At 44.8% G+C, this 26,204-nt stretch overlaps 2 protein-coding genes across 4 annotated transcripts in view; one reads left to right on the top strand and one right to left on the bottom strand.

The window, feature by feature from the left end:
* Window positions 1-1,311: 1,311 nt before the first annotated feature.
* RHOF (ras homolog family member F, filopodia associated) lies at window positions 1,312-18,336 on the top strand. Its single transcript, XM_060785973.2, has 5 exons — window positions 1,312-8,536; window positions 11,783-11,870; window positions 14,604-14,713; window positions 15,569-15,703; window positions 17,497-18,336. The coding sequence occupies exons 1-5, from the start codon at window positions 8,357-8,359 to the stop codon at window positions 17,659-17,661; spliced, it is 678 nt and encodes a 225-aa protein (XP_060641956.2). The 5' UTR covers window positions 1,312-8,356; the 3' UTR covers window positions 17,662-18,336.
* A 2,726-nt stretch (window positions 18,337-21,062) lies between these two features.
* Window positions 21,063-26,204, bottom strand: part of TMEM120B (transmembrane protein 120B) — a 109,819-nt gene continuing 104,677 nt past the window's right edge. For all 3 annotated transcript variants that reach the window (XM_060785968.2, XM_060785970.2, XM_060785969.2), the window contains exons 9-12: window positions 25,980-26,072; window positions 24,335-24,399; window positions 22,764-22,832; window positions 21,063-21,508 (exon numbers count right to left, since the gene is read on the bottom strand). In XM_060785968.2, the coding sequence (XP_060641951.2) occupies window positions 21,401-21,508; window positions 22,764-22,832; window positions 24,335-24,399; window positions 25,980-26,072 (335 nt within the window). In that variant the 3' untranslated portion in view covers window positions 21,063-21,400. The remainder of the gene's footprint in view (window positions 21,509-22,763; window positions 22,833-24,334; window positions 24,400-25,979; window positions 26,073-26,204) is intronic.

Here is a 26,204-nt window from a genome sequence, read left to right on the forward strand (position 1 = left end):
GGTTTAAAACTCTTCACTGGTGTAACATTTCATCCCTCATGTAACAAAGCAACGTGCTGTTTTTGAAGTGTTTCTTACAAATCATATCACGAATCTCAGGATTACCTAAAAGTGCTGGCTTTGGAGCAGTCAAGACTTCAGTTACCCACAAATCCTGGTGCAGAACCTTTCATTCTAGACTATGTCTGAGACTGTGGACAAAAGGGCTGGGAAACACTATGTTGGCCTGAACAATTTGAAGGAAGGCTCCCTTTCATAAGTCAGTGACCTTTTAAATGGCCAATACAGCTCTAAGTAAAGGTAAAGGTTTCCCCTGACATTAAGTGTAGTCGTGTCTGACTCTGGGGGGCGGTGCTCATCTCCAATTCTAAGCCAAAGAGCCGGTGTTGTCCATAGACGCCTCTTAGGTGGCCAGCATGACTGCATGGAGCACTGTTACCTTCCCACAGAAGCGGTACCTATTGATCTACTCACAGTTGCATGTTTTCAAACTGCTAGGTTGGCAGAATCTGGGGCTAACACAAGGAGCTCACCCCGCTCCCCAGAATCAAACTGCCAACCTTTTGGTGAGCAAGTTCAGCCGCTCAGCTGTTTAATCCACTGCACCACCATTCTAGTTACAGTTCTAGTTATCTAGTTAAGTTATTCGAGTTATGAGCTCCTAGAAGGCATGGAATGAATGGGGGAGTTGACAGTCATCTGAGATGAGAAGTTTGCATTTAAATTGGGATTGGAAGAGGCTCCCCTGCCTTTTAAGTTCAGTTTAAACATAAAAAGCTGACAGTACAGACTTCTTGAAAGGCCCTTCTCCTGCCTGAATTCCAGGCCAACCCTGTTTAGGTTAAGTGTTGACTTAACCAAGCTGCCATTCGTTCCATGAGTCTTCTCTAGTCGTTATGAATAACGGGATCCAGGCTTAAACCTTGAGAAGCTTGCCTTTTTCCAATTATTCTTGGTTGGTATTCAGACACATCCAGAAATGGGTCCTGGGCAGCGGGAAGGAATTCCTCATATTTAACATGGATTACCATCTCCTCGGTGAGGTTTCATACTGCTCTCTGGAAAGGAATCTTCTTTTCTGATATTAAACAAGAAAAAAAGATCTACCCTATTGACTCAAATCTAATGTTCACCTTTTTGGGCTAAATGGCCTTGCCAAAATTAGGGTGTGCATTAGATCTGTGTAATACGGTCATCTTAATGCTGAGCCAAAGCCAAAAGGGAAGCTACCTCAGGAAACTACAGATGACATCCCTTCATTTGAGGGATGTCATCTGTAATTTAATTGTAATAATAATAATAATAATAATAATAATAATAATTGTATTTTGCCCTATCTCCCTGAGGGGACTAATGGCTCAATGCTATGCGATCCTGGAATTTGCAGTTTGGTGAGGCATCTGCATTCCTTGGCAGTGATGGCACAAGACCTTGCAGAACTACATCCCCCATGACTCCATAGCATTGAACCAAGGTAGTTAAAGTGGGTTCATTCTACAGCATAGATGCACCCCAAGGTTTTCTTTTCCATCTCTGGAAGTTTTGGTGTTCTAATTGGTTTTTGTTTTTTGAAAGAGAGAAAAACGTTTTATTCTACCATTACAAATTCAACCTAGTAATCCTACTGGAAGTGCTAGTACCCATAGCCACAAATTGTTACATCATTAGCTTTCCTACTCCTAAAAAGACATAAAAGTTTCCAGCCTTTTAAAAAAGCAATCTTCAATTGGGTTATCCTTTAAAACACACATCATTTTGGCAATTTGGGGTAACTCAGCGTCTGTATTAGTCCATTTTTCTATTATCGGTCCTTCATTCTATGTCCAAGTTTGACCAAACAGCATGCTTACTGCTGCTATCGTATATCTGAGAAATAGTCCATATTTACTGTCCAGTTCTTTACCCATTATACCTAACAAAAACATTCCTGGTGACATTGAAAATGCTATACACACTTTTAGTTGGTGATATAGTAGGATAAAAGATTTGTCAACTTCTTGTCATACAACTGCTTTATCTGAAATTATAAGGAAGGCTTTAAAATAAAAGGTCATGTTTAAACACAAAATGCTATATGGTTGTATAACTCAAATCTGAAAAGCAAAAAGAAACAGGTCAATAAATTAGGGAATTCCCCCCCTGGATTTCCAGAATACCGTTCTATTAGTTAAAATGAACATAATTTTTAAAAGAGGTTATTTCAAAAAGTTAATAGTAAGACATGGAAACATTCATATTAATTTCTTGAATTCATCTTGTGATTTCTGATATTTCCAACATTTGTGCATATTTTTTGGAGAAAAATTTACCTGTACTAAAAAAGAGCAAGGGATTTGTTTTTTTCTTTGTCAAAGATTTAGACATATTCAGCTTACAGCATGAGAGAGAGAAAACTGCCCAAAGTGTAGCATATAGAAGTTATCTCTATAAAAGATGGTAGGTAAGTTTGTTAACTTCATAATGCTTAACATTACAAGGAAAAACAAACCCAAACAAAACAGAGGCGCTTGCCATCAAGGGTCCTAATCTGGGGATGGAGGTGTGTCAACCAGTTCTGGATGGGGTTACACTCCCCCTGGAAGACTCTGTGTGCAGCTTGGGACAAGGGCTCCTGGATCCATCTCCTCAAATGTCAGCCCAGGGAGATGCGACAACGGCCAGGAGTGCTTACTGGCAGCTTCAGCTGATCCGTCAGCTGCACCCCTTCCTAGATCTGGAGGACCTCAAGATGGTAGTGCATGCACAGGTAACCTCAAGGTTGGACTTCTGCAATGCACTTTACATTTTGCTACTCTTGTACCAAGTTCAGAAACTCCAACCAGTTCAAAATAAGGCAGCCAGATTGATTACAGGAACATCCAGAAGTCAGCATATGACACCTATCCTAAAGTCACTCCATTGGTTGCCAATTCATTTCTGGACAAAGCACAAGGTGTTGGTTTTGACCTTTTCAAGCCCTACAAGGTTTGGGTCCAGATAACCTAAAGAAGCACCTTCCTTCTCCTATACAATCTGCCCTGCACACTTCAGTCTTCTGGAGGGCATGTGGTCCAACCAGCCAGAACCCGACCAGCAACCATCACCCAGAGGACCTTTTTATCAGCACCCCATAGCTGTGGAACAACCCGCCGGTAGAGCTCCGATAGCTAAATCAGCTGTCAGAACTTAAGACACAAGCGAAGATCTGTCTCTTCCAGCAGGCCTATCCAGACAGTCTTTAAACATAAACATAATGCATTTCCTTTGTTCCATCTATTTTATTGGTTTTAATATGTATTTCACAGAGATACATTAAGATATGTAGCTTTTATGGAGGTACGTTTTAGTGTGGGTATTGGTAGTATTTTTGCTGTGTTTATGTATTGTAATTGTTTTGTAACTGCCTTGTGCCATGAGGAGAGGCGGGTGAGAAATAAAATTATTTATTTGGGAAATTTCTCTATCACCTTTCTCCAACACACTCAAGGTGGTTTACAATAGCATTAAAACATACAATATAAAAAACAATTAAAATTAATGGCATTTAATGTTTACTGACTTTGTTGTACATCACCCTGAGTGTCTTTGGGGAGATAGGATGGTATATAAACAAAGTTTATTTATTTATTATATAAGTGTCTCACTGCTCAATCTTAAGGGTAAGACATGGTGCCTCGAGTATCCTGGACCAAAACCATGTGGGGCTCTATAAGTTAAAACCAGCACTTTAAATTGGGCTCGGAAACTAATCAGGAGCTAGTGGGCCTGTCTCAGCAGGGGGGTGGTATGCTCCCTGGAGTCAGCTCCGATCAGCAATCTGGCTGCCATACGCTGGACCAATGAAAGTTTCCAGACACTTTTTAAAGGGCAGTCCCACATAGAGCTCATTGCAGTAGTCAAACCACGATGTAACCAGTGTGTGTACTAAAGTGGCCAACTTGGATTTCTTTAGAACAGGTATGGGCAAACTCAGACCCAGGGGACAGATGTGGCCCCTTGGGCTCTTTTCTCAGACCCTCCTCTCTCTTACCATCCTATCCTTCCTTTTTACCTCCCTTTTTCTCCCTCCCTTCCTCCTTCCTTCCCTCCTGTCCCTTCCACCCTTCTCTTCCTCCTTTCCTTTCCTTGCCTTTCCTTTCTTCCTTCTCTTTTTCCTTCCTCCTGGGGGATGTTGAGCTGGGAGAAGAAAAGGTAGAGAGGGAACATGAGAACTATGTTTCAAGATTTAAAAGGGTGGTCCATTGAGGAGGATGGGGGAGGGAACTGACTTTCTGCTGCTCTTAGAGACCAGGGCACAAGGGAGCAATAGGTTCAAATGGCAAAGGAAAAGATTCGACTGAAAAGATCAAGAACTTCCTGAGAGTAAGAGCGGTTGGAGAGTGGCCTAGGCAGCCTTGGAGTGTGATGGTGTCTTCTTTCTGGAGGTTTTGCTGTAGAAGCTGTCTATCGGAGGTGCTTTGATTGTGCCTTCCTGCATGACAGGAGGTTGGACTGGATGATCCTTGGGGGTCTCTTCCAGCTCAAGGATCAGGGCCTCGCTGGATCAGGGCCAAATTCCATCCTGCCTGAAACAGGCAATAGTAAGACCAATCCTGAAGAAGGCATCCCTTGATTCCTCAGTACTGAATAACTACCGGCCAATTTCAAATCTTTTTTTTGGGCAAGGTTCTGGAGTGAGTGATGGCTTTTCAGCTCCAAGGATTCTTGGACAAAACCGATTTTCTGGACCCATCGCAGTTTGGTTTCAGGCCTGGTCATGGTATCGAGATGGCTTTGGTCACCTTGGTGGATAACCTCTGTAGAGAACTTGACAAGTGTGTCCTTGTTGGTTCTCTTGGACATGTCAGCAGCTTTCGACCATGGTATCTTTCTGGGTCAGCTCTCCAGAATGGTGCTGCACTACAGTGGCTCCACTCCTTCCTGGAGGGCCACATGCAGTCAGTGAAGCTGGAGGATTCATGCTTGGACCCCTGGCCTTTGACCTGTGGGGTCACGCAAGGTTCTTTTCTATCCCCCATGCTCTTTAACATCTACATGAAACCACTGGGTGAGGTCATCTGGAGTTTTGGAGTTCGGCGTCGCCTCTACGCAGATGACACTCAACTCTAATACTCTTTTCCACCAAATTCCAAGGAAGCTCCCCAGGTCCTGGACCAGTGCCTGACCACTGTGATCGGCTGGATGAGGGCTAACAAGCTGAAGCTTAATCTTGACAAGACAGTCCTCCAGGTCAGTTGCTTGGCAGATCAGGGGATAGGGTAACAACCTGTGCTCGATGGGGTTACGCTCCTCCTGAGGACACAGGTCTGCAGTCTGGGGCTCCTCCTGGCCTCAGCGCTGACGCTTGATGCTCAAGTGTCGGCAGTTGCCAGGAGGGCCTTTGTGCAATTAAAGCTTGTGCACCAGCAGGCGACCGTACCTGACTTGACTGTGGCGGTCCATGCCTTAGTTACCTCCAGATTGGATTACTGTAACTCACTCTGGCCCGGAAACTGCAGTTAGTGCAAAGGCCGGCAGCCAGGTTGTTAACCGGAGTGAATTACAGGGAGCGGTCAAGCCCCCTGTTTGAACAGCTCCACTGGATGCCGATAAGTTTCTGGTCTCAATTCAAGGTGCAGGTTATCACCTATCAAGTGCTCTTTCTTCCTCCTTCCTTCCCTTCCACCCTTCCCTCCCTCTCCTTCCACCCTTTTGTCCTTTCTTCCCTCTTTCCTCCCTCATAGAATCATAGAATCAAAGAGTTGGAAGAGACCTCATGGGCCATCCAGTCCAACCCCCTGCCAAGAAGCAGGAATATTGCATTCAAATCACCCCTGACAGATGGCCATCCAGCCTCTGTTTAAAAGCTTCCAAAGAAGGAGCCTCCACCACACTCCGGGGCAGAGAGTTCCACTGCTGAACGGCTCTCACAGTCGACCCTCCTTCCCCTTTTCTCCTTCCTTCCTTCCCTTTTGTCTTTCCTTCATTATCTTTCCTCCCTCCCTCCTTCCCCTCCCTCACTTTCCCTCCCATCCTTCCTTCTCTTTTTCCTTCCTTCTTTTCTCCTGAGAGATGTTTAGTTGGGAGAAGAGAAGGTAGAGAGGGACCATGAGAACCATGTTTCAAGATTTAAAGGGGTGTCCCATTGAGGATGAGGGGGAAAACTGACTTTTAGCTACTCTAGAGACCAGGACACATGAGAGCAATGGTTTCAAATGGCAGGGAAAGAGATTCGACTGAAAATATCGGAAAGAACTCCTGAGAGCAAGAGCTGTTGGAGAGTGGCATAGGCTGCCTCAGAGTGTGGTGGAGTCTCCTTCTCTGGAGGCTTTTCCCCAGAGGTTGTTTATTGGGAGGACTTTAATTGTGCCTTCCTGCATGGCAGGGGGTTGGACTGGATGGCCCTTGGGGGCCTCTTCCATCTCTAGGATTCTATATCAGTAGTTACTAGTGGGTCTAATTGATACACTTTTTCTCTCCTGTCCACCATCTCATCCTGACCAAGGCCAACTGTTTGGTGATCCAAATATCTTTCCTTGACTTTCTGCCTCCGAAAGAGAAGAGAAGAGGAAAGGAAGGAAAGGGCAGGGAGGGGATTGGGGAAGAACCCCCTCCCTGCCGGCCCGCTATGTGGCCCCCAAGTTACAAAGTTTGCCCATGCCTGCCCTAAATGGTTTGGGAGCTGCCAATCTTCGCAATCGCATCTTCCCCTACAAACCTGTGCGATCTCTAATATCCTCTGGGGAAGCTCTCCTCTCACTCCCACCTCCTTCACAATGTGGCTGGTGGGGACTAGGGAGAGGGCCTTCTCAGTGGTGCCCCCCCCCCCCCCAGCTCTGGAATTTCCTCCCCAGGGAGATCAGGCTGCCACCTACCCTGTCCATCTTTTGCAAAGATCTAAAAATGTGGATGTTCCAATGTGCTTTCAATTAGACAGTTCTTCAGAAAATGTTGGCCTCCAGCTATGACCCAAAATCCAGTCCCTGCACTTTACTACTGTCCCCTGCCCAGAGATATAGTGTTCCACCTCATATTGCCCTTTATCCCCAATTTCTGTCATCTGGCACTTGCACTTTATCTATCAGCCCTGTCCTCAAAACTGATTTGTATGGGCTCCTCTCACCAGAGCCCAGAACTGTTTTGCTACTTCAGGCTACTGGTTGTCTGTTCAATGGTTGTTTTCATATTGTGTTATGCTGTTGTTTTATTTTGCTTTATGTTGCTGTTTTATGAATTTTAATGTGTTATAGTTCAGCTATGTTGATCAGGCTTGTTCCCATGTAAGCCTCCCTGAATCCCTTCAGGGAGGTGGGATACAAAAATAAAGTTATTATTATATTATTATATCAGGAGTAGGCAATACAGGGTCTAATTGATACACTTTTTCTCTCTCATCCACCATCCCATCCTGACCAAGACTAACCCTTTTGGGATCCAAACACATGAGAGCAATGGTTTCCCATCTTTCCTTCACTTTCTGCCTCCAAAAAAAAAAGGAAGGGGAGGAAAGGGTAGGGATATGGCTTGGGGAGAACTCCCTCACTCCTGGCCCACCCACCCCACCATGTAGCTCCAAGTTAGAAAGTTTGCTCATGCCTCGTTGAGAAATATAATCCACTATCTCTCACAGAGCAAAGCTCATAATTAATACTTAATGGAGAAATGACAGAGAGGGCACTTTTTACCGCAGCACATTATATTCAGAAGGGTTTTGTAAATGAGATTTGATGGAGCATGAGACTTGAGTCAATGTGGCTAGTTGGAAGCAGGCTGCAGCCACACTTGTTAGCTGTTAAAGTGACACAGGCATCTTTTCTTTCCTAACAGCAGTGGTTCTCAACCTTTGGGTCCCCCGGTGTTTTGGCCTACAACTCCCAGAAATCCCAGCCGCTTTACCAGCTGTTAGGATTTCTGGGAGTTGAAGGCCAAAACATCTGGGGACTCACAGGTTGAGAACCACTGCTAATAGTCCGAGATCCTATTGAGAGCACGTCATGGGATGCCCATAAACGAGAGGAACTGAGACATCCCCTCGAAGGGGGTTTAGTGCCAGGCTGGCTGCCATTCTTCGTCCTTGGGAGGTCAGGACCCGCTGGGGCCTGAAGCCCAGCATCTGGAGAGCAAGCAAAGGCTGCTCTGGGACGGTTGGGATGGTGCCTTCCTCGGAAATGTCGCTTTTTTCGAAGCGGGAAGAAGAAGAAAGCGGGCGCCCGCCCTCTTCGGTGAGGGAAACTTCGAAGCGAGGCCCCAACCGCAGCCTTCCTCTTCTTCCTCTCGCTCTCAGCCTGCCTTGAGAAGCAAAGGCGAGCGAGGAGGTTCTTCGCCCAACTCGAGGACTTTTTCCCCCTCAGAAGCGTTTTCCCGCGCTTTCCCCCCTCTTGGCTCCCTCAAGGCCCTCATGGCCCACACCAACGGCTCGCTCCCGGAGGGAAAGGACGGCCGTGACCCGGCGAAGCAGGGAGCAAGGAAGAAGAAGAACGGCCAAGAAGCCCACGAGCTGAAAATGGTGGTGGTGGGCGACGGTGGCTGCGGGAAAACCTCGCTGCTCTTGGTCTACGCCCGCGGCGCCTTCCCGGAGGTGAGTGAGTGAGGGGAGAGCTGGGCCCCTCCAGCCCGCCCTCGCCAACCAGCCAATCAGCACCCTCACTTTTCCCGCCCGCGCGCCCCCCGCCCCAATTGGCCCCTCGCCCTCAGGGATGTTCCAGTCACATTCCAACATCTTCTGCTTACCTTTGGTAGTGGGACCTCAACTCCCAGAAGCCTTAGTCGGCGTCGCCAACTGTTAGGGATTCTGGGAATTGAAGTCCAAAACCCCTGGAAGGCAGGGAGAGGAGCCCCCTCCTTTTGGAAATGGGACTCTTCCCTTGTATCTCTTGAGAGCCAGGCTGGAGGGGCGCTTTGGGCCTCAGGCCACGGCTCTAGGGAGCAGGGTTCAACGCTAGGAGGAGAATCCTTGCACAAGGCACACTCTCTCAGCCTCAAAAGCTTGGCCCTCCAGTCCCTACAATCAAGAGAGCTGTGACTCAATCATAAAGGGGTCCCTTGAGTTTGGGATCTTGTCAAGACCCAAATTAAGACTGAAGGACATCTAAAAGAGACAGTAGACTCTTAGGTCCCTTCCACACAGCCATATAACCCAGAATATCAAGACAGATAATCCACAATATCTACTTTGGACTCGATTATCTGAGTCCATACTGCCATATCATCCAGTTAAGTATGGATTTTATTCAGCTGTATGGAAGGGGGCCTGGAATATCAAGGCAAATGATCCACAATATCTGCTTTGAACTGGGTTATCTGAGTCCACACTGCCATATGTTCCAGTTCAGTGTGGATTTTATGCAGCTGAGTGGAAGTGGCCCCAGACTCCACGAAGATAGGTAGATGTCAGATCAATGTAGTTTCTGATTGCTTTAAAGTTCCTATTCAAAATAACTCAAACTAATCCTATACCATCCAATGAACTCTGGATTGACTTGATATTGATAGATGGTCATTAAAAGACAGTTGAGGCAAATAAAGTCAAATACAATGTAACACAGTTGTACTGACAATTTACAAACAGCTTTGTGAACACAGTATGTGAGAGTTAAAAATAATTGTATTTTATTGTTTCTTTAAAGTTTTATATCTTCACATTAATTTGCCACTCAAGAGTTTCCGTTACTTGAGTGCTGGTTAACTGAGAATCTATTGCAAAATGTCCCTCCTGTAAAAACAAAGGGTTGGCAGTTTAATAAACTCTTTCCGTGTGTTGATGATAGAGCCAATTAGGAAATGACATTGATAACCCAGGAACAAGAGTCGTGTGACGTAGTGTAATACCAAACATCTGTGCCAAAAGGGACAAGAGGCAGATTGCAAGCCAAGAGAAACAGTTTTGAAGTGAAAATATCTTCACAAAAATTGCAAAGCCATAACCGTCTTACGCTCACATTGTTTTCAGGACTTAAACCCAAACTTGCAGTATCATCAATTAGCCTTAGTTTTTAAAGTATTATGTAGGGAGAAGTGTGTGATGCCAGTTTTTCAATAGTTGAGCAAGGTTTCGAAACCTCATTTCCCAGAATTGTCGTCCAAGCAACGTCACTCTCCATGCCAGGCCCATCGGCCTCATATATATTTTCTCCAGCCCAAAGGTGGATGGAATTCACCCAGGGGAGGCTTTCTACTGGGCCACGATCTCAGGAAAACGTCTGCCCTATTAACTCAACCGCATTGTGGCAGGATGTGCCGACGATGGGTCTTCCTGTCACAGCCTGAGTTGTTAGCACATTGGAGCCGGTTGCACACTTCGGCATTTATATGCCCGAGTACAAGAACACAACCATTTTCAAACTAATTTTGCAACCAGTGTGGCCCTATTGTAGTGTTTCCCAACGTTTAAGAGACCATGGACCACTGAGGCAAAAATCAGTTACATCGTGGATCATTGAGATCAATCAACCCCTCTCTCAACCACTCACAAAGGATGCTGTCTTCCATTGGGCCAGCCAAACGGTGAGATCGCCTATGTGCTCCCTTCCCTTCACTCTTCACAAGGGTGGTGAAGCTTCTCCTGTCCCTTTGCTTTCACTGACCTGTGAATTCGGCTGCCTCCTCCTCCTTGCAGTCCAGCCTGCGAACAGGGCTTCCTACCTTGCGTCAAAAGGAAAGGAATGAAGAATCCAACACCACCATTCCTGCTTTCTCCCTTTGCCCAGCGTTAGACCCTTCCTTCCTTACCTGCTGATCAGGAGGTTGCTGCCAGAGCCCTGTTTGCAATCTCCTCCTTGCAACTGGGGCTCTGGCAGCAGCAGCTTCAAGTCCAGGCATACAGGGAGCATACAACCCCCCTGATACATCAGCTCCACTGGCTGTCAGTCACTAAATAGACTAAAGTACTGGCTTTAGTCTATAAATCCTTAAATGGTTCCAGTCCAGCTTACCTGTCTGGATGCATCTCCCTTTATGAGCACATTAGAGTGTTAAGATCAGCTGGGAGGGTCCTGCTTTCAGTCCCACCACCCTCGCAGGTGCAATTGGTGGGGGTGAGAGACAGGGCGTTCTCAGTGGTGCCCCCTCAGCTGTGGAACTCCATCCCCAGTGAAATTAGATCAGCCCTGTCTTTCCTGATGTTCAGAAAAGAGTTTTAAACTTGGCTATGCAAGCAGGCATTTGGCAACTGAAGCAGCTAAAGGGCAACCACGGGATTGATCCAATGTCTAAAATGTTTTATGATCTTGTTTGACATTTCTTATAGTTTGTAATGTTTTAAAATCTACAGTTATATGTTATTTAGATATGTGATGTATTGTTTTTATATGCATGCCAGGCATTGATTTTTTGCCATTTATTATGTTGTAGACCGCTTTGAGTCCCTCCAGGAGTGAGAAAAGTGGTATAGAAATGCAATAAATAAATAAATAAACAGACAGACAGACAGATAGATAAGATAAATAAAGGCAGGAAAAGAGATTCCACCTGAACATTAGGAAGAGACCCAATGAGTCTCTTTCCTTCTCTGGGTGTTTTTAAACTAAATGGCCATCTGTTAGGGGTTGATTGATTGTATTTTCCTGCCTGGCAGAAGGGGGTTGGACTGGATGGCCCTTGGGGGGGGGTCTCTTCCTGATACTATGGTGCCTTCACATCATAACATTGCCTAACTCCAAACAGCCAAGTGGTATCCCTGAAGTGCTGTGTTTTTGTCAATACAACTTTCGGTTTTTACAAGGACAGGCACTTGAAAGAGTGAAGGGGGTCCTGAGAAAGTCGAAAGGGAGATATGAGGGGGTTTCACAGTGTGGACTAACAGCTCGGTACTTCCCTCTCCTGGCAGCAATACGCTCCCTCCGTCTTTGAGAAATACACCACCAGCGTCACTGTGGGCAAGAAAGAAGTCTTCCTCCACTTATATGACACAGCAGGTAATTTCGCTTTCAAGAAAACCTTGCTCTGTTTTGTCAAAATTTCCTCAAATTTCTGGAGTGCAAGAAATCTGGGGAAAGACGACACAGTGGCAGGCAGCTTGTCTATCAGGAGGGTCCCCCCCCCCCCCAAATTGGTTAATAGTTTATGAACAGAATCTCTTGCTGCCATTGGCAAAGAAGCCTGAGAACTTGCCGTTTTGTGTTTTCTATAGATGGAAAACCAAATGTTAATGCTTTCCAAACACAAGCATGGTCACAGACCACCAAAAGAAGCTCCCAAGCAGCTTTGCTAGGATAGTCATCCATCCCTCCATATCCGTTGGGTTTTGGGACACAAGAAGGTCTTGATCAAATCTGCAAAAAGTCAAAACCACAAATGTGGAGGGACGACTGTAATGCTCACATTCATGCCCTGCTGTTGGGACATTCATAGAGCTTTGCTTTATCTCAAAAAGCCCTCCCAAAGCCTCAGGAGATAAGGCAATCTTTCCCTAGTTGCAAATGAGGTGACCAAGGCAAAGGGGGTTCTGAATGGGCCACAGCGCAGAGTGCGCACCAGAGGGGACACCTTTAGGCTGGCTTTGGCAATACAAGTCAATCCTCGGCATGGTTGCCCTGGCGTAAGAGTCCTGTGTCTTTTTCTTGCACTATTTACTGCTCCACATCAAAGGAGCCCATCACTGCCTAGGAGTTGTGTAATTTGCACAGATGACAGGTTTGTGGCATCCAACCTTTGATTCCATTCTGACTAAGCCAATGCAGCATGGCACAGGCAACAGGGGCTGAAGGGAGGAGGGCCTCAAAAGGACAGCACCCTCGGGAAAGCAAGGAGATTGAAGGTGTACAAGTACACGGTCTGAAATCCCACACAGTCAAAGGTGGAGTCCCAGGGGCTGTCACTCCAGGGAAACGCCACAAATGTCTGACTGCCCAAAGGACTAATGCTGATGTGGATTCATTCTGAAGTCAATGTGTTCAAAGTTCAAAGGTTTCCCACCTTGATATTCCTCCAAGTACACAGTAAAGAGGTGTACACATGTGCAGTTTCTTACCTCACTTTGTGGGTTTCTTACTTGACAATGTATTGCTTTACTAGTGTATATACATGGTGTTTCACCCTAGTTTTAACCTCCCCTGATACCTTTTCTCTTTCCCTTCCCTCTTTTTTCTTTCTTCCTATTGCCTTCCTTCTCCTTTCTCCCTTCTCCAGCTCCGAGAGAGCATCCCTTACAATGTCTCCATGGCAACATGGTACTTTTTGTGGACTTCCTTCCTTTTTACTTTCCCATTCGTGCCTTCTTTTTTCTTTCCTTTCCCTTCTTTTTCTCTTTCTTTCCTTTCACTCCCCTTTCTCCCTTCTCCAGCTGTGAGAGGGCCTAGCTCACAATGTCTCCATGACAGCAATGTCTCCTCCCTCCCTTCCTCCCTTCTCCTTTCCATTCCATTATTTTTCTCTTTTTTACTTTCCTTTCGATCCCCTTTCTCCCTTCTCCAGCTCTGAGAGAGCCTCCCTTACAATGTCTCTACAGCAACTTGGCTCTCTTTGTGGCTCTTTCCTTCCTTCCTCCTTTCCCCTTGTACACATGACACATTTATTTCCCAGTGACATCACAGAGAGCACTTCACCTAGCGACAGCTGTTGTGGTACAGACAGACAGACATGTTTTGACTTTTACCCATAGAGATAGGAACTGCCTATAGGCCTGGTAAAGGGTTTTTCTTATTTTGCTTGTGCTTTTCTACAAACTTAGAAAAGACCCAGTTAACAACTATGTTGCACAAGAGGTACTATTTGATTTTTTTTTTATTTGCTGCTGGCAATGGCTGCCCAACGGGTGTTCTTGTCTATGTGCAATCTTGCAAGGATGTGTCGAACAATACAAAAATCCTGACAGCTGCACAGAAGTAACTACAGAACTAGAAACAGATATTGTTGATCACCTCTTTTTTTCTCAAACTACAGCTAGGAGGAGCTGTCAGTCTTAGTAGACTACTTTCATTTGTGTTTTGACTCCAGAGGAGAACAGTTCTTGTGTTTTGTGGAGGAGTGCGTTTACCTTAAACTGCTGCAGCAGCCATGGATTTCCCACAGAGCTATGGTTTGGTGAAATCCCCAATAACTCACATGCAGATCCATGTTGTTGGTTATTTGTTCAGTTGCTTCCGACTCTTCGTGACCTCATGGACCATCCCACGCCAGAGCTCCCTGTCGGCTGTGGTCACCCGCAGCTCCTTCAAGGTGAAGCCAGTCACTTCAAGGATACCATCCATCCATCTTGCCCTTGGTTTGCCCCTCTTCCTTTTTCCTTACATTTTCCCCAGGATCATCCAAGCTTTCCTTTCTTCTCATGATGTGGCCAAAGTACTTCATCTTTGCCTCCAATATCCTTCCCTCCAATGAGAAGTCTTCGTTGCCAGATCCATAACATCCCTGAAAACCAGGCTACACTTTCAGAGTGTTTCCTGTAAGTCTGTTGCAGCCACAAATTTTGTATGGCACCTTTAGAAATAAACAGATGCGTCCCAGTAGCTACACATCTGTCGAAATGGACCCTAGGCCTTGAAAGCAGATGCCAGAACAAATCTGCAAAGTCTTGAGTGTGTAGAGCACAAGATGCTGCTCTTAAATTCGCCCAAAGCCACTTTCCTTTGGGGAGTTTCTCATTATCACACACAGCAATTCAGCCAACTAGGTTCGAATTAAAAAATCCTATCTTCTCTCTGTTTTAGGGCAAGATGATTACGATCGCCTGCGACCGCTGTCCTACCAAAACACCAATGTGGTTTTAATATGTTATGACGTCATGAACCCTACTAGCTTTGAGAATGTAATGATTAAGGTAAGGCACTTTCGGCGGAAGCTTTACATCTTTGAAGCCAACTATGAAGGTTCTAAAACCCATCCAGATAACATCTATTGGGCCAGCAGTTCTCAACCTTGAGTTGCCTCTGATGTTGTTGACTTCTCTGTCTCCATTTCTTCTGTTTCTTGGGACTTCTGGGAGCTCAGAACTTAGACCAACTACTGGTCTAGATTTTCAAAGAAAGGAAGTTTCCTCGTCAAGCTTCTGCCATACTCCCAGCCTTCTAAAGCCTACTCTGCCATTTGAGCTATGCCTACTTCCGGAATACAAAATAAATCGTGGGAGTTCTGCTTTAAAACAATATAGAGACCATATAAACATTCTGATTGCTAAAGCATTCTCCTTCCCCATCTGGACCCATAGTGACAGTACTCCCTTTTCAGGAGTACTATCACTATTGTATTTTAATATATGTATCTGGTGGTGGTGTGTTTTAATCTATGTATTTTATGGTATATATCTTATGGGGGTATGTTTTAACTGTGTTGTGCTCCGCCTCATGACAGGCAGGTAACAAATAAATTATTATTATTATTATTATTACCACCTAACACTAGAGGTGACTGGGGCTGAGTACTGGGAAGACAGAGCTTTTCCAGGAGTAGCCTCTTAATCCTGAAGGGCTTAGTCAAAAGCTCTTTCAGCCGGATATCTAGCTTAAATCGGTTTCAAGGCTAAGATGATGTCTTGTTTTCCATCATTTATTTCCAAATTTTTGATCTTGGTTGCCTTGCACATTGGCATTCCCTCTGCTTCCTCCTAACGTAGCTTCTTAGCCATCTGCTCTGCTTTCCACCTTCCCATTAAAACTTTAATCTTTTGTTTTGCCAGTGGTCCCATGAGGTGAACCACTTCTGCCGTGGGATCCCCATCGTCCTCGTCGGCTGCAAGACAGACCTCCGGAAAGACAAAGAACATCTGCGCAGACTCCGCTCGGCTCAGCAGGAGCCCATCACTTACAGCCAGGTGGGTACACAGCAAAGGCATGTTATAACTCAGCCACATTCTACACAAGTTTGTGGTCCTCATCAAGGACTTAAGATTGGCAGAGGAGTTTGTTGACAGGGAAAGCTTTCCCACATTGGCCTCTCTGTCGGTCCGCCACGCTGTTCTCTCCTCCAATCACCTTTCTGATACTTCTCCCTTTCTGAACACATGGAAAGCTCCTGAGTTCTCAATTTTTTGTTCTTTTCCAGTGAGGATGGAGAGAAACAAGTTGTCTGCTGTGAGTTAGTTAGACAGGCCCTGTGTTTACTTTCCTATTTAGTTATGTAATTATTTGAATACAGTCTTTCATATCTTTTAAGCTTGACTCTAGTTCTGTATTTGTTATAGATCTGCCACCAGAGGCTGATAGTTTAACTGATGATTTAAGAGCGGATTGTGAGCTTTCCTGTGGTACAAAATGATGGGCTCTCAAGTCTGGGAAATGATAGTTCTCTCTGGGTTGTTGTAGGTTTTTTCGGGCTATATGACCATGGTCTAGAGGCATTCTCTCCTGACGTTTCGCCTGCATCTATGGCAAGCATCCTCAGAGGTAGTGAGGTCTGTTGGTACTAGATAATTCTCTCTGTAAGAAAACGGGCTTGGAAAGTGCAAGGCAGCCTCAAGGGCATTCATGGGAGTCAAGAGTAGCCACGGCAGATAAGAAATCGAGTGAAGAGCTGAGTGATAAGGAGGGTTCCCATGAGAACTGACCTGTAGCTACAGAGATCAACAAAAGTCCTCATTTACAAATCAGAGCCAAAAATAGATTGCGTTGTTCAGAGATTACATGGGAAATTCACGGGAAACAGAATGACTTCATGAGTTTCTATTAAGCAACAAATTGTTTATCTTAAGATCAGTTCAGGCAACACTGTGTTAGAGTGAGAAGCTAAGCCTGAGTGCTCTTGTTCCTGATTCAAGTCAAGTTTTGATTTTGGATTTAATACATCTTGGAAGTTTTCTATGTTCCTGTTCATGTACTCCTGTTCCAAATTTTATTCGTCATACCTTCTGGATTGTGGACTTACGCTGTATCTGTGATTCCTGGCTGTTCCTGAACGTTGTCATATTTGGAACTTTATGAGACATTTGGATTATTGTTTGGTTATCACCTGTTGCTAAACCTTTTTTGGATTATATATCTTCCTTTCTTATTCCTGATTTTTATATGCTTTTTATATGCTTCTACAATAAACTGCTTGCTTGTATACCTGGACTCTTGTGTGGTGCGGTGATCATAGGTGTTTCCAGGCCTGGAGCGCAACAGTATTGCTGAAGCTCAATTGCTCTACTGCTGGCACCAGAATTTTCTGATATGCTGCTACTGCTGCTGCTTTACCTTTTTTCAACTGATTTTTTTCCTTCTTTGGAAATTACCCCCAAACAAGACTTATGCGTGATGACTCAGAAACAAATTCTTCCTCTATCAGTTGAACATGCCTCTTATTAAGTATGTTTGTAGTTCCTTATACCAACCAAACTTCCAAGGTTATACACAGATTTGGATGAGTGTGTGCCTTCAAGTCAACATATGGCAACCCCGTACATTTCAGAGAGTTTTCTTAGGCAGATATTCCCCTAGACAACATTGCCCACCGCAGTCAGTTTCAGTTATAGACAGCAGGGGAAGCATTGTCTCATCTTTTTATATCAGGCAGCACTGTCTGCACCGCAGATGCTTTACTGCTCCCAGGTAAAACAGAAATACTTTTTGTTCTTTGACCTTGTTGCTCATCTTTAGCCTGATGCCTTGTCGATGTCCTCCTTTCTAGGGTGAAGATGCCAGCCGCCAGATGAACGCCCACATTTACCTGGAGTGTTCCGCCAAGTTCCGGGAAAACGTCGAGCCCATTTTCCAGGAAGCTGCCAGCATTGCTCTCAACACTATGAAAAAAGCCAAACGACAGACAAAATCCAAGCCGTGTGCCATATTATGATACTCCTGACATTACACGGACCCAGCCAAAGCATTTTGCTAGCTCTCTTCGGCAATAAGCAAGCAATATCTTATTTCAAACTGTATATATATATATACATATATATATAGAGTGAGAGAGAGAGAGAGAGAGAGACTGGATTTTAATAGGAAAGCTAATTTGTTTTCATGTAGTACTTTCTGCTTTACTTATACCTTATCCACATGGAATGAAAATTTGGGGTTGTTTTCTTACTTATGATGCATTTCTGGAAGGTACCGCAAATACCTAAATGTCACAACATAGCTTTCTTTAAAATACTCATATACTTGCTTATCTTACTTTTATAAAAAAAAACAACAAAAAAACAGAAATACTGTGTGGTCTTCTCAACACTGTTTGCACATGACAGTATGGTAACTCCTTTGTTCCTGTTCAAGGCAACATTAAAAGTAGGGTGTCATTTTTAAAAGGTCACAACCTCTCTCTTTACCTGCAAGAAAGACATTTAACAAGATGCAAACCTCAAAGAACTTCTTATAATTTAGTAACAGACTTTGTACCCTATTTTGTAACACTTTTATTGCCAAACAGCGTTGGACCTGTATAAGAGACCATTGTAAACCCTCCTGAGATCTTTGCTGTTTGATTCCCAAGTGTTTATAAATCAAGGAAATAAAACTGCAATGAGAAGTATCCCTTGTTTTATCTTGCCTGCTAACCAATCGCCAAAAGTAAGCGCCAGAAAATAAAACCAATCTGTTGATACCTTGCACATGGAAAGAATGTTTGGAAAGAGTTTTTTCAGCAGAATTTATCAGACACAGCAGCATGAAAGCAAGAGGAATGTGTCGTCCTGCAGCATTTGAATGATAACCAAAGTAGGGTTTTACCTTTTGAACCAGAGAGTAAAACAGAATATTGTATTTCTTCAATTCTAAGATTGCTACAAAAAGCAGCTTTTTTGTTGAGTTCCAGGGCCTGGGAGGCAGATGGCAAAAGATAGAAGAATGGCCTGCCTCAGGGGAGCGTGCTTGCTCCATCAATGTTTAACACTTACACAACTGACTAGGCACTGCCAGAAGGGACAAAGTTTTTCATCTATGCTGATGATCATGCCATCACCGCTCAAACAGGGAGCTTTGAAATAGTTGAACAGAAGCTCTTTGAAGCTTTAGGTGCTCTTACTGCCAAATTACAGGGAAAACCAGCTGATTCCTAATCCATCTAAAGTGCAGACGTGTGCTTTTCACCTTAAGAGCAAACAAGCATCTCGAGCTCTGAGGATTACCTGGAAAGGAATCCCACTGGAGCATTGCAGCACACCAAATACCCGGGAGTCACTCTGGACTGTGCTCTGACTTACAAGAAGCACTACTTGACTATCAAGCAAAAAGTGGGTGCTAGAAATAATATATTACGAGTGCTAACTGGCACAACCTGGGGATCACGAGATACAGTGAAGATGTCTGCCCTTGTGCTTTGCCACTCTGCTGCTGAGTACGCATGCCCAGTGTGGAATACATCTTACCATGTTAAAATATTGGATGTAGCTCTTAATGAGACATGTCACACTATCACAGGATGTCTACATTAAACACCGCTGGAGAAATTATATTGTTTAGCCAGTATTGCGCCACCTGACATCCACTGGGAAGTAGCAGCCGATAATGAAAGGACCAAGGCACTGACATCTCCAGCCCATCCTTTGCTCGGATATCAGCCAGCAAGCCAAGACCTTAAATCAAGAAACAGCTTCCTAAGATCTAAAGAAAAACTCGCAGGAATACCTTAGCAAGCAAGAGTCCAAAAGTGGCAGGTAAAAACTTGGAACCTCAATCAGTGGATGAGACTGGATGAGAAACTCCTTCCTGGGCACACAGAAGACTGGACGATGTGGAAGGCACTGAACAGACTGCTCTGGCACCACGAGATGCAGAGCTAAACTTAAGAAATGGGGCTACAAAGTGGAGTCCACGACATGTGAGTGTGGAGAAGAGCAAACCACAGACCACTGACTAGAATGTGGTCTGAGCCCTGCCACATACACAATGGAGGACCTTCTCACAATGACACTAGAGGCACTCCAAGTGACCAGCTTCTGGTCAAAGAAAATCTAGTATAATGCCAAGTTTATAACTTTGTTTGTGGTTTTTATATATATATATATATATATACATTATAATTGTATTCTCAATTTGCTTCTAACAGAATCAATAAATAAATTCTAAGATGCACTTTTCCCCAATATAAACATATCTAAAAATGGGGCGTGTCTCAGAATTGCAGATGTATATTATGTGTATCTGTTGATGGTACTTAAATTAAGGTGTGTCCTACAATCAATTGTGTCTTACAATTGAAGAAATATGGTAGGTATTTTTAAAAGGCCTAAAAACACAGGAAATACACACAAAATAATATGACACGCAACTAAGAACTGGACAAGCAAGGTGACAGATTTGTCGTTGCGAACAGACAAATCCCCCCCCCCCCTTGTGTTCTCTCAGTTTGGCTTATTCTTAAACTTTTGCCAATGGGGTAAGGCTAGAGGGAACGGCTATCTGCCTTCAAAGCCATGATTCCGATGCATTTCAAGGAGGGATGTATAGAATTCGATAAACAGGTCCTAACCATAGGATGAGAGCCAACAACAGCAAACCCACTCTACAGCGGAGGCAGTTCTTTTATTTGCTATTCTTTCCTTACCCCCCCCCCCCCCAAGGCATAACAAGGTTTGACCAGAGATGGAGAACATTCATTCAACTTTTGTGCCAGCAAAGTGACATATTAGCGATATCATTCATTGTGTTTCAAGAGATGATCTAGTTACTCTCTTGCCCCAGAAGCTGGTTGAGTTGGAAGAGGCTCCCTAGGATAAAAGAGCCTCTATATACGCTCTATATGTTGCTCACTGACAGCAAGGGAAAACAAGCAGTGAGGAAGAACCTTAAACAGTCCCGCTCTCAGATTATCCTTACAGGAGGGCCCATTTGATTCCCTAGGTCCCTCGTGTTTGCTTAATTCCCCACTTTTTAGACCAAGAGGGAACAAGAGGTAGTTCTGGCCCATTTTGGGCCTAGTTAGGCCTTCCTGGGTCAAAGAGAAAGCTTTCTCAAAAGGATACAACTCAGAAGGTGACTTCAACATCATTTCCCATAGAGAAAGCACTTCCCTTAGCCCTAAAATGGCTCAAAGAAGGCCAAAAAGGTGCCCCATAAGGGGACCGTGGGAGGTAAAACCATTTTCAATTTGGGAGGTGTCACCTTGCAAAATTTCCCTTGAAATGCTAATGCTAGCCCTCAACAGAAATCCAGTCCACTTTCCAAGAGGCCACCAGGAAAGGGGCAGCCTTGGGTGGAATGCACCATGCACAGTAGCTTGGGGTGGTCAGAAAGAGTCCAAGAGGTGGAACACCAAAAGACAGCACTAAATCAAAGCTTTATTCCAGAATAACGGTCTTTCCTTTGTCTCCGGAGAGTCTTTTTTTCCCTCTGGAAAGGCCAGAGGTTTGGGGGGGAATGTAGTGTGCTATCCGTAGACTACCGGCTGGGAGAGCGGCACTCCCTAAAGGGGCCAGTGGAGGAGGAAGACTTCAGGGCACGGTGTGGATGGCATTTCTCCAGGGTTGGCTGAGCACAGGGCCAGCGTCAAAGCAGGAAGACTGTCTGGGACACAAGTCCAATCACAGTGGAGGAAAGAGCAAAAAGAACGACAGGCCCAGGCTCCGAGTGCCTCTCGGCAGCACGGTCGTCCGTTCTCACAACTTCTTGAGCTTGTTCTTCTGGAATTTAGTGTGCACCACTTTCAGCGTCGTCAGGAAGTTGCCAAGGAAGAGCACTAGAAAGGTGAGAGCCAGCACAAAAACCTGGAAATAGGAGAGAGCAGGGGTTTGTGGTACAATTTAGATGAGCACCGTGCTTCCAAAAGAGAGAAGAAAAACAAATGTATGAAGAAACACCCTGAAATTCCCCCATCTTGGGGGAATATGAGCCCTGTTCCCAAGCAGCAGGCCATCTCAGCTCTTAGGTTTACTGGAAATTCCATAACCTATTGAAAATAAGTGCACCATAACCTCATTGAAAAGGCAAAAATGATGTCACATCCATTTGGCAAATGTGAATCTCCACGAACATGTGGAGACCACTTTTGAAAACCACTAGTCAAGGAAAGCATGACCTTATTAGAAGTCAACTCTTTGAACAAGTGATATTCATAAGCATTCATGTAATGGCACACAGGTGATTCAGCTGTTAAACTGATGAACCATGTCTTTAAACTGCCAAGGATGAAGACATGCCACTACAAAAATATATTGGATTAGTAGAGGATGGTTGTTTCTTTGAAGCTGAAGTTGCCTATCTACTCTCCCTTAAAAACCTCTTGTTTAAAATATGCATTCAAAGATTTTTAAAAAACACAAAGTAGTCTTCTTTAAAAACAACATCTCAGGTTTACTAACAAACTTCAGCATACTAGCCCATAGTCCAATGTCTTTAAATATATAGATATAGTCCAAACTGTATAACCGTACTCACTGAAGCCTGAAAGGAGACACACTACATCCTCTTCCATTGAGGTCTAAAAGTATACTGTATAATAAAACGGAGTCCTGTGTCTGAAGCCCCTCCCACACCAAAGAGGTACAGTCAAACTGGCAAACCAAAATGGACATACAATATTATACACATTGGGTTGCTGTAATTTTTTCGAGCTGCATGGCCATGTTCCAGCAGCATTCTCTCCTGACGTTTCGCCTGCATCTATGGCAGGCATCCTCAGAGGCATGCTTCTGGAACATGGCCATACAGCCCAAAAAACTTACAGCAACTGATTCTGGCCATGAAAGCCTTCGACAATTATACACATTTACAAACAGTTAGTAGAGGCTTGGAAGGTTGCTATTTCCAACAAGGTTTACTCCTATCATTAGGCCTGACTTGAACAGTCCTAGGAATCAATGGGGCTAACCCATGCATGGGCAAACTTTGGCTCTCCAGGTGTTTTGGACTTCAACTCCCACAATTCCTAACACCTTCCTGCCCTTTTCTTTTCCCCCTCAGCTGCTTAAGCGGTTTGCATACAGTCTGATTTATTGGGCTATATGAAAGCAAAAGACTTACTTGCCATTCCTTGCATTGCTTATGCCTCGACAGTTCAAACAGCGTGATTGCATTGTAGAGCTGCCAGAACTAAAGGGGAGGAGAAAGGGAGAGTCAAGAAAGGGGACTGGCAGAGTACTGAACGGTCATCTTTGGGGAGACCTTGACTCACACGGGCCAAGATTTGGCATTGCACAGAAAGTGGAAATGTTCACCCGGTGGAACTGCGCTATGGCTTCCCCTTCCCTCTCACACCTCCCTGGGCTACCTTTACAGCTCAGGTAGAGTCCAATTTCCCTGCTCACTGACTTGTGGGTCATACCCCTTACTCATCACGTCCAATGGTTCCATTTGCTTCTCAAAAATGGCAACAGTGAGTCCTGTTGCGGGTCCTGAGAGCAGTACGTGTGAACAAGATCTTGGAATCCTCATGGACAAGTTAAACATGAGCCAACAATGTCATGCAGCAGCAAAAAAAGCCAATGGGATTTTGGCCTACATAAATAGGAGTATAGTGTCTAAATCCAGGAAAATCATGCTAACCTTCTATTCTGCCTGGAATACTGTGTCCAGTTTTGGGCACCACAATTGAAGGGAGATGTTGACAAGCTGGAATGTGTCCAGAGGAGGGCGACTAAAACAATCAAGGATCTGGAGAACAAGCACTATGAGGAGTGGCTTAAAGAGCTGGGCATGTTTAGCCTGCAGAAGAGAAGGCTGAGAGGAGACATGGTGGCCATGTATAAATATGTGAGGGAAAGTCATAGGGAGGAGGGAGCAGGCTTGTTTTCTGCTGCCCTGGAGACTAGGACACGGAACAATGGCGTCAAATTACAGGAAAAGATATTCCACCTGAACATTAGGAAGAACTTCCTGACTGTGAGAGCTGTTCAGCAGTGGAACTCTCTGCCCCAGAGTGTGGTGGAGGCTCCTTCTTTGGAGGCTTTTAAGCAGAAGCTGGATGGCCATCTGTCGGGGGTGCTTTGAATGAGATTTTCTTGCTTCTTGGCAGAATGGAGTTAGATTGCATGGCTCACGAGGTCTCTTCCAACTCTATGATTCTATCCCTTCCTCTCAATTTGGAGGGACCGCAGATGAAATCAGGAGTGTGGAGGTGGTATGACGGCATCCTGGAGTGCTTCCAGGGTTATTTTCACGTGTTTTCACACTTGACCAAACAAAATTGATACTCGAGGATCACAAATATGGTCCTGGGAACTACATGCTGTACACTTAACCACCCTTGGGCTATAAGGACGTAACTGGATCTTTTCTGATCTGCAATGATCTCTACCAGCCGCTGGAGTGGGCGCTGTAGTGGTTCAGAGGTGAGTCCTGGGAGTGGATCACTAAAGAGGGAGGGAGGGAGGGAGGGAGGGAGGGAGGGAGGGAAGAAGAGGATCCTTGCCTCTGCCCTGACCCAAGGGCAGCCCAGGCAGGCCTAAGCGGGGTCTTCACTTCAGTTTGGCACGCGTTGAAACCTTGCACTGTAGCACATATAAAACTACAGCTACAACCCAGCCTATGTTTGTTGCAACTAGTACCATCACCTTGGCAATATTTTCAAGAAGGAAAGATGGTGTCCAACTTACATGCCCAAAGAACAAGAAGGGAAGCAGGAAGGTCAGGCCTCGCCACATCCAAGACTGAAATCCCTCTAGAAAGAGATCAAAATGGCACAGCTGAGCGAGGGTAACGTCCCAAGAGCAGCACCGTGCCAAAATTGATGCCAGTGCCTCTTCTGTTATCCATTTGCTTCTGCACGCTATTGCGCATCCAGTTACACAATGTCGCCATTCGACACAAGGGTCACATGGGAGAATCAATGGATAACTCCTTGGGTAGAGTTTTTCACAGTGCAACACCAGTATAGGATCTCAGCCCCAGCATCCTTCAGGGAGTTGGAGGAAATCCATTTCAATTTTTGTCTTATTCAGATTCAAATCCTTTTGTTCTATTTATTCTTTCTGCGGAAATAAATCCTGAAGCTGACACAGTTTCGCTGGTTCTTTATTATTATTATTATTATTATTATTATTATTATTATTATTATTATTATTATTAGAAACACAAAAAGATGAGTCCACAGCAGACACTCTGCTGGCTGCTGTATTGGATCACACACTGGATACTTCCCAAGGGTTTAGGACAAATAATGCGTGCAGATCCCAGTAAGGTGGCCTTCTGCAGCTGGCAGATGGTAATTTTGTCAGCGCCGATTGTGTTTAAGTTCAGGCCAAGGTCTTTAGGCACTGCACCCAGTGTATCGATCTTACTATTATTATTATTATTATTATTATTATTATTATTAACTTTATTTCTCTCCCGCCCTTCTTCCCAAGGGTCAATTTCTCCAACTGATAGTGAGGCATAACTGGAGACAAGTTGCCTCTTATTTTATAAATGTACAACTAAGTTTGAAGTGAAAACAATGCCAGAAATTCAGCGACTGAAGGGATATTTCACAGAGAGGGGATTCCAATTTGGGGCAGCAATGTCCTTCCTTCCTCTGGAGCGATATCCCTGGTATGCTATGGGGCCAGTATTAGCGCAGCAGGCAAAACCGCTGTGCTGCAGAAAAATCCTGCCTATCGCAAGGTCAACAGTTTGAGCTCGGATTGGGGTGAGCACCCACCATTAGCCCTAGCTCACCTGTCCACCTAGCAGGTTGAAAGCAGAAATGTGAGTAGTTAAATAGGGAAGTAATAAAGGCGCCCTTAAGGACATTGATTGGAGGAAAGCTCCTCGTCATGGCAGATGGAGCGACAGCACCCTCCTGTGGCCGGAGTCGAGCACAGCCTCCAAAATGCCGGAAATATGATGTGAAAAACTGCCTTTACCTCTGTTTGTATTGCCTCTCCTTGTTAATTGTATAATTGGGATTGAATGTTTGCCATATGTGTGTTCTGTAAGCCACTCTGAGTCCCCTTTGGGGTGAGAAGGGCAGGGTATAAATACTCTAAATTGGTTAAACCCTTGTGCTGGCAGGATTGCTGACCGATAGGTCAGCGGTTCCAATAGAGGGAGAGCAGGTTGAGCTTTCCCTGTCAGCTCCAGCTCCCCGTGCAGGGACATGAGGGAAGCCTCCCACAAGGATGGTAAAACATCAAACATCCGGGCATCCCCTGGGCAACATCCTTGCAGAGGGCTAATTCTCTCACACCAGAAGCAACTTGCAGTTTCTCAAGTCACTCCTGACACGAAAAAAGTGAAATATGGTCCAAATGCACAACTCACCCACAGTGAGATCCAGTTGGTTTCGTTCCCCTAATGCACGAAGTCTGTAAAGGCAGCCGCTTTGGTAGTAATATTGTAGAAACTGGACACAGCCTGGATGAAATAAAGGAAGGTTACCTTCATGATAACCCTCTTTTCTCAGACACATATTAGTGTTTCATGCAGGGCTTTTAAGTGAAAGAGCAAGTCAACATTGCATCCCATTTATACTACTTAAGATTCACC

This window comes from Anolis sagrei, chromosome X (genome assembly GCF_037176765.1).
Source record: "Anolis sagrei isolate rAnoSag1 chromosome X, rAnoSag1.mat, whole genome shotgun sequence".
NCBI lineage: Eukaryota > Metazoa > Chordata > Lepidosauria > Squamata > Dactyloidae > Anolis > Anolis sagrei.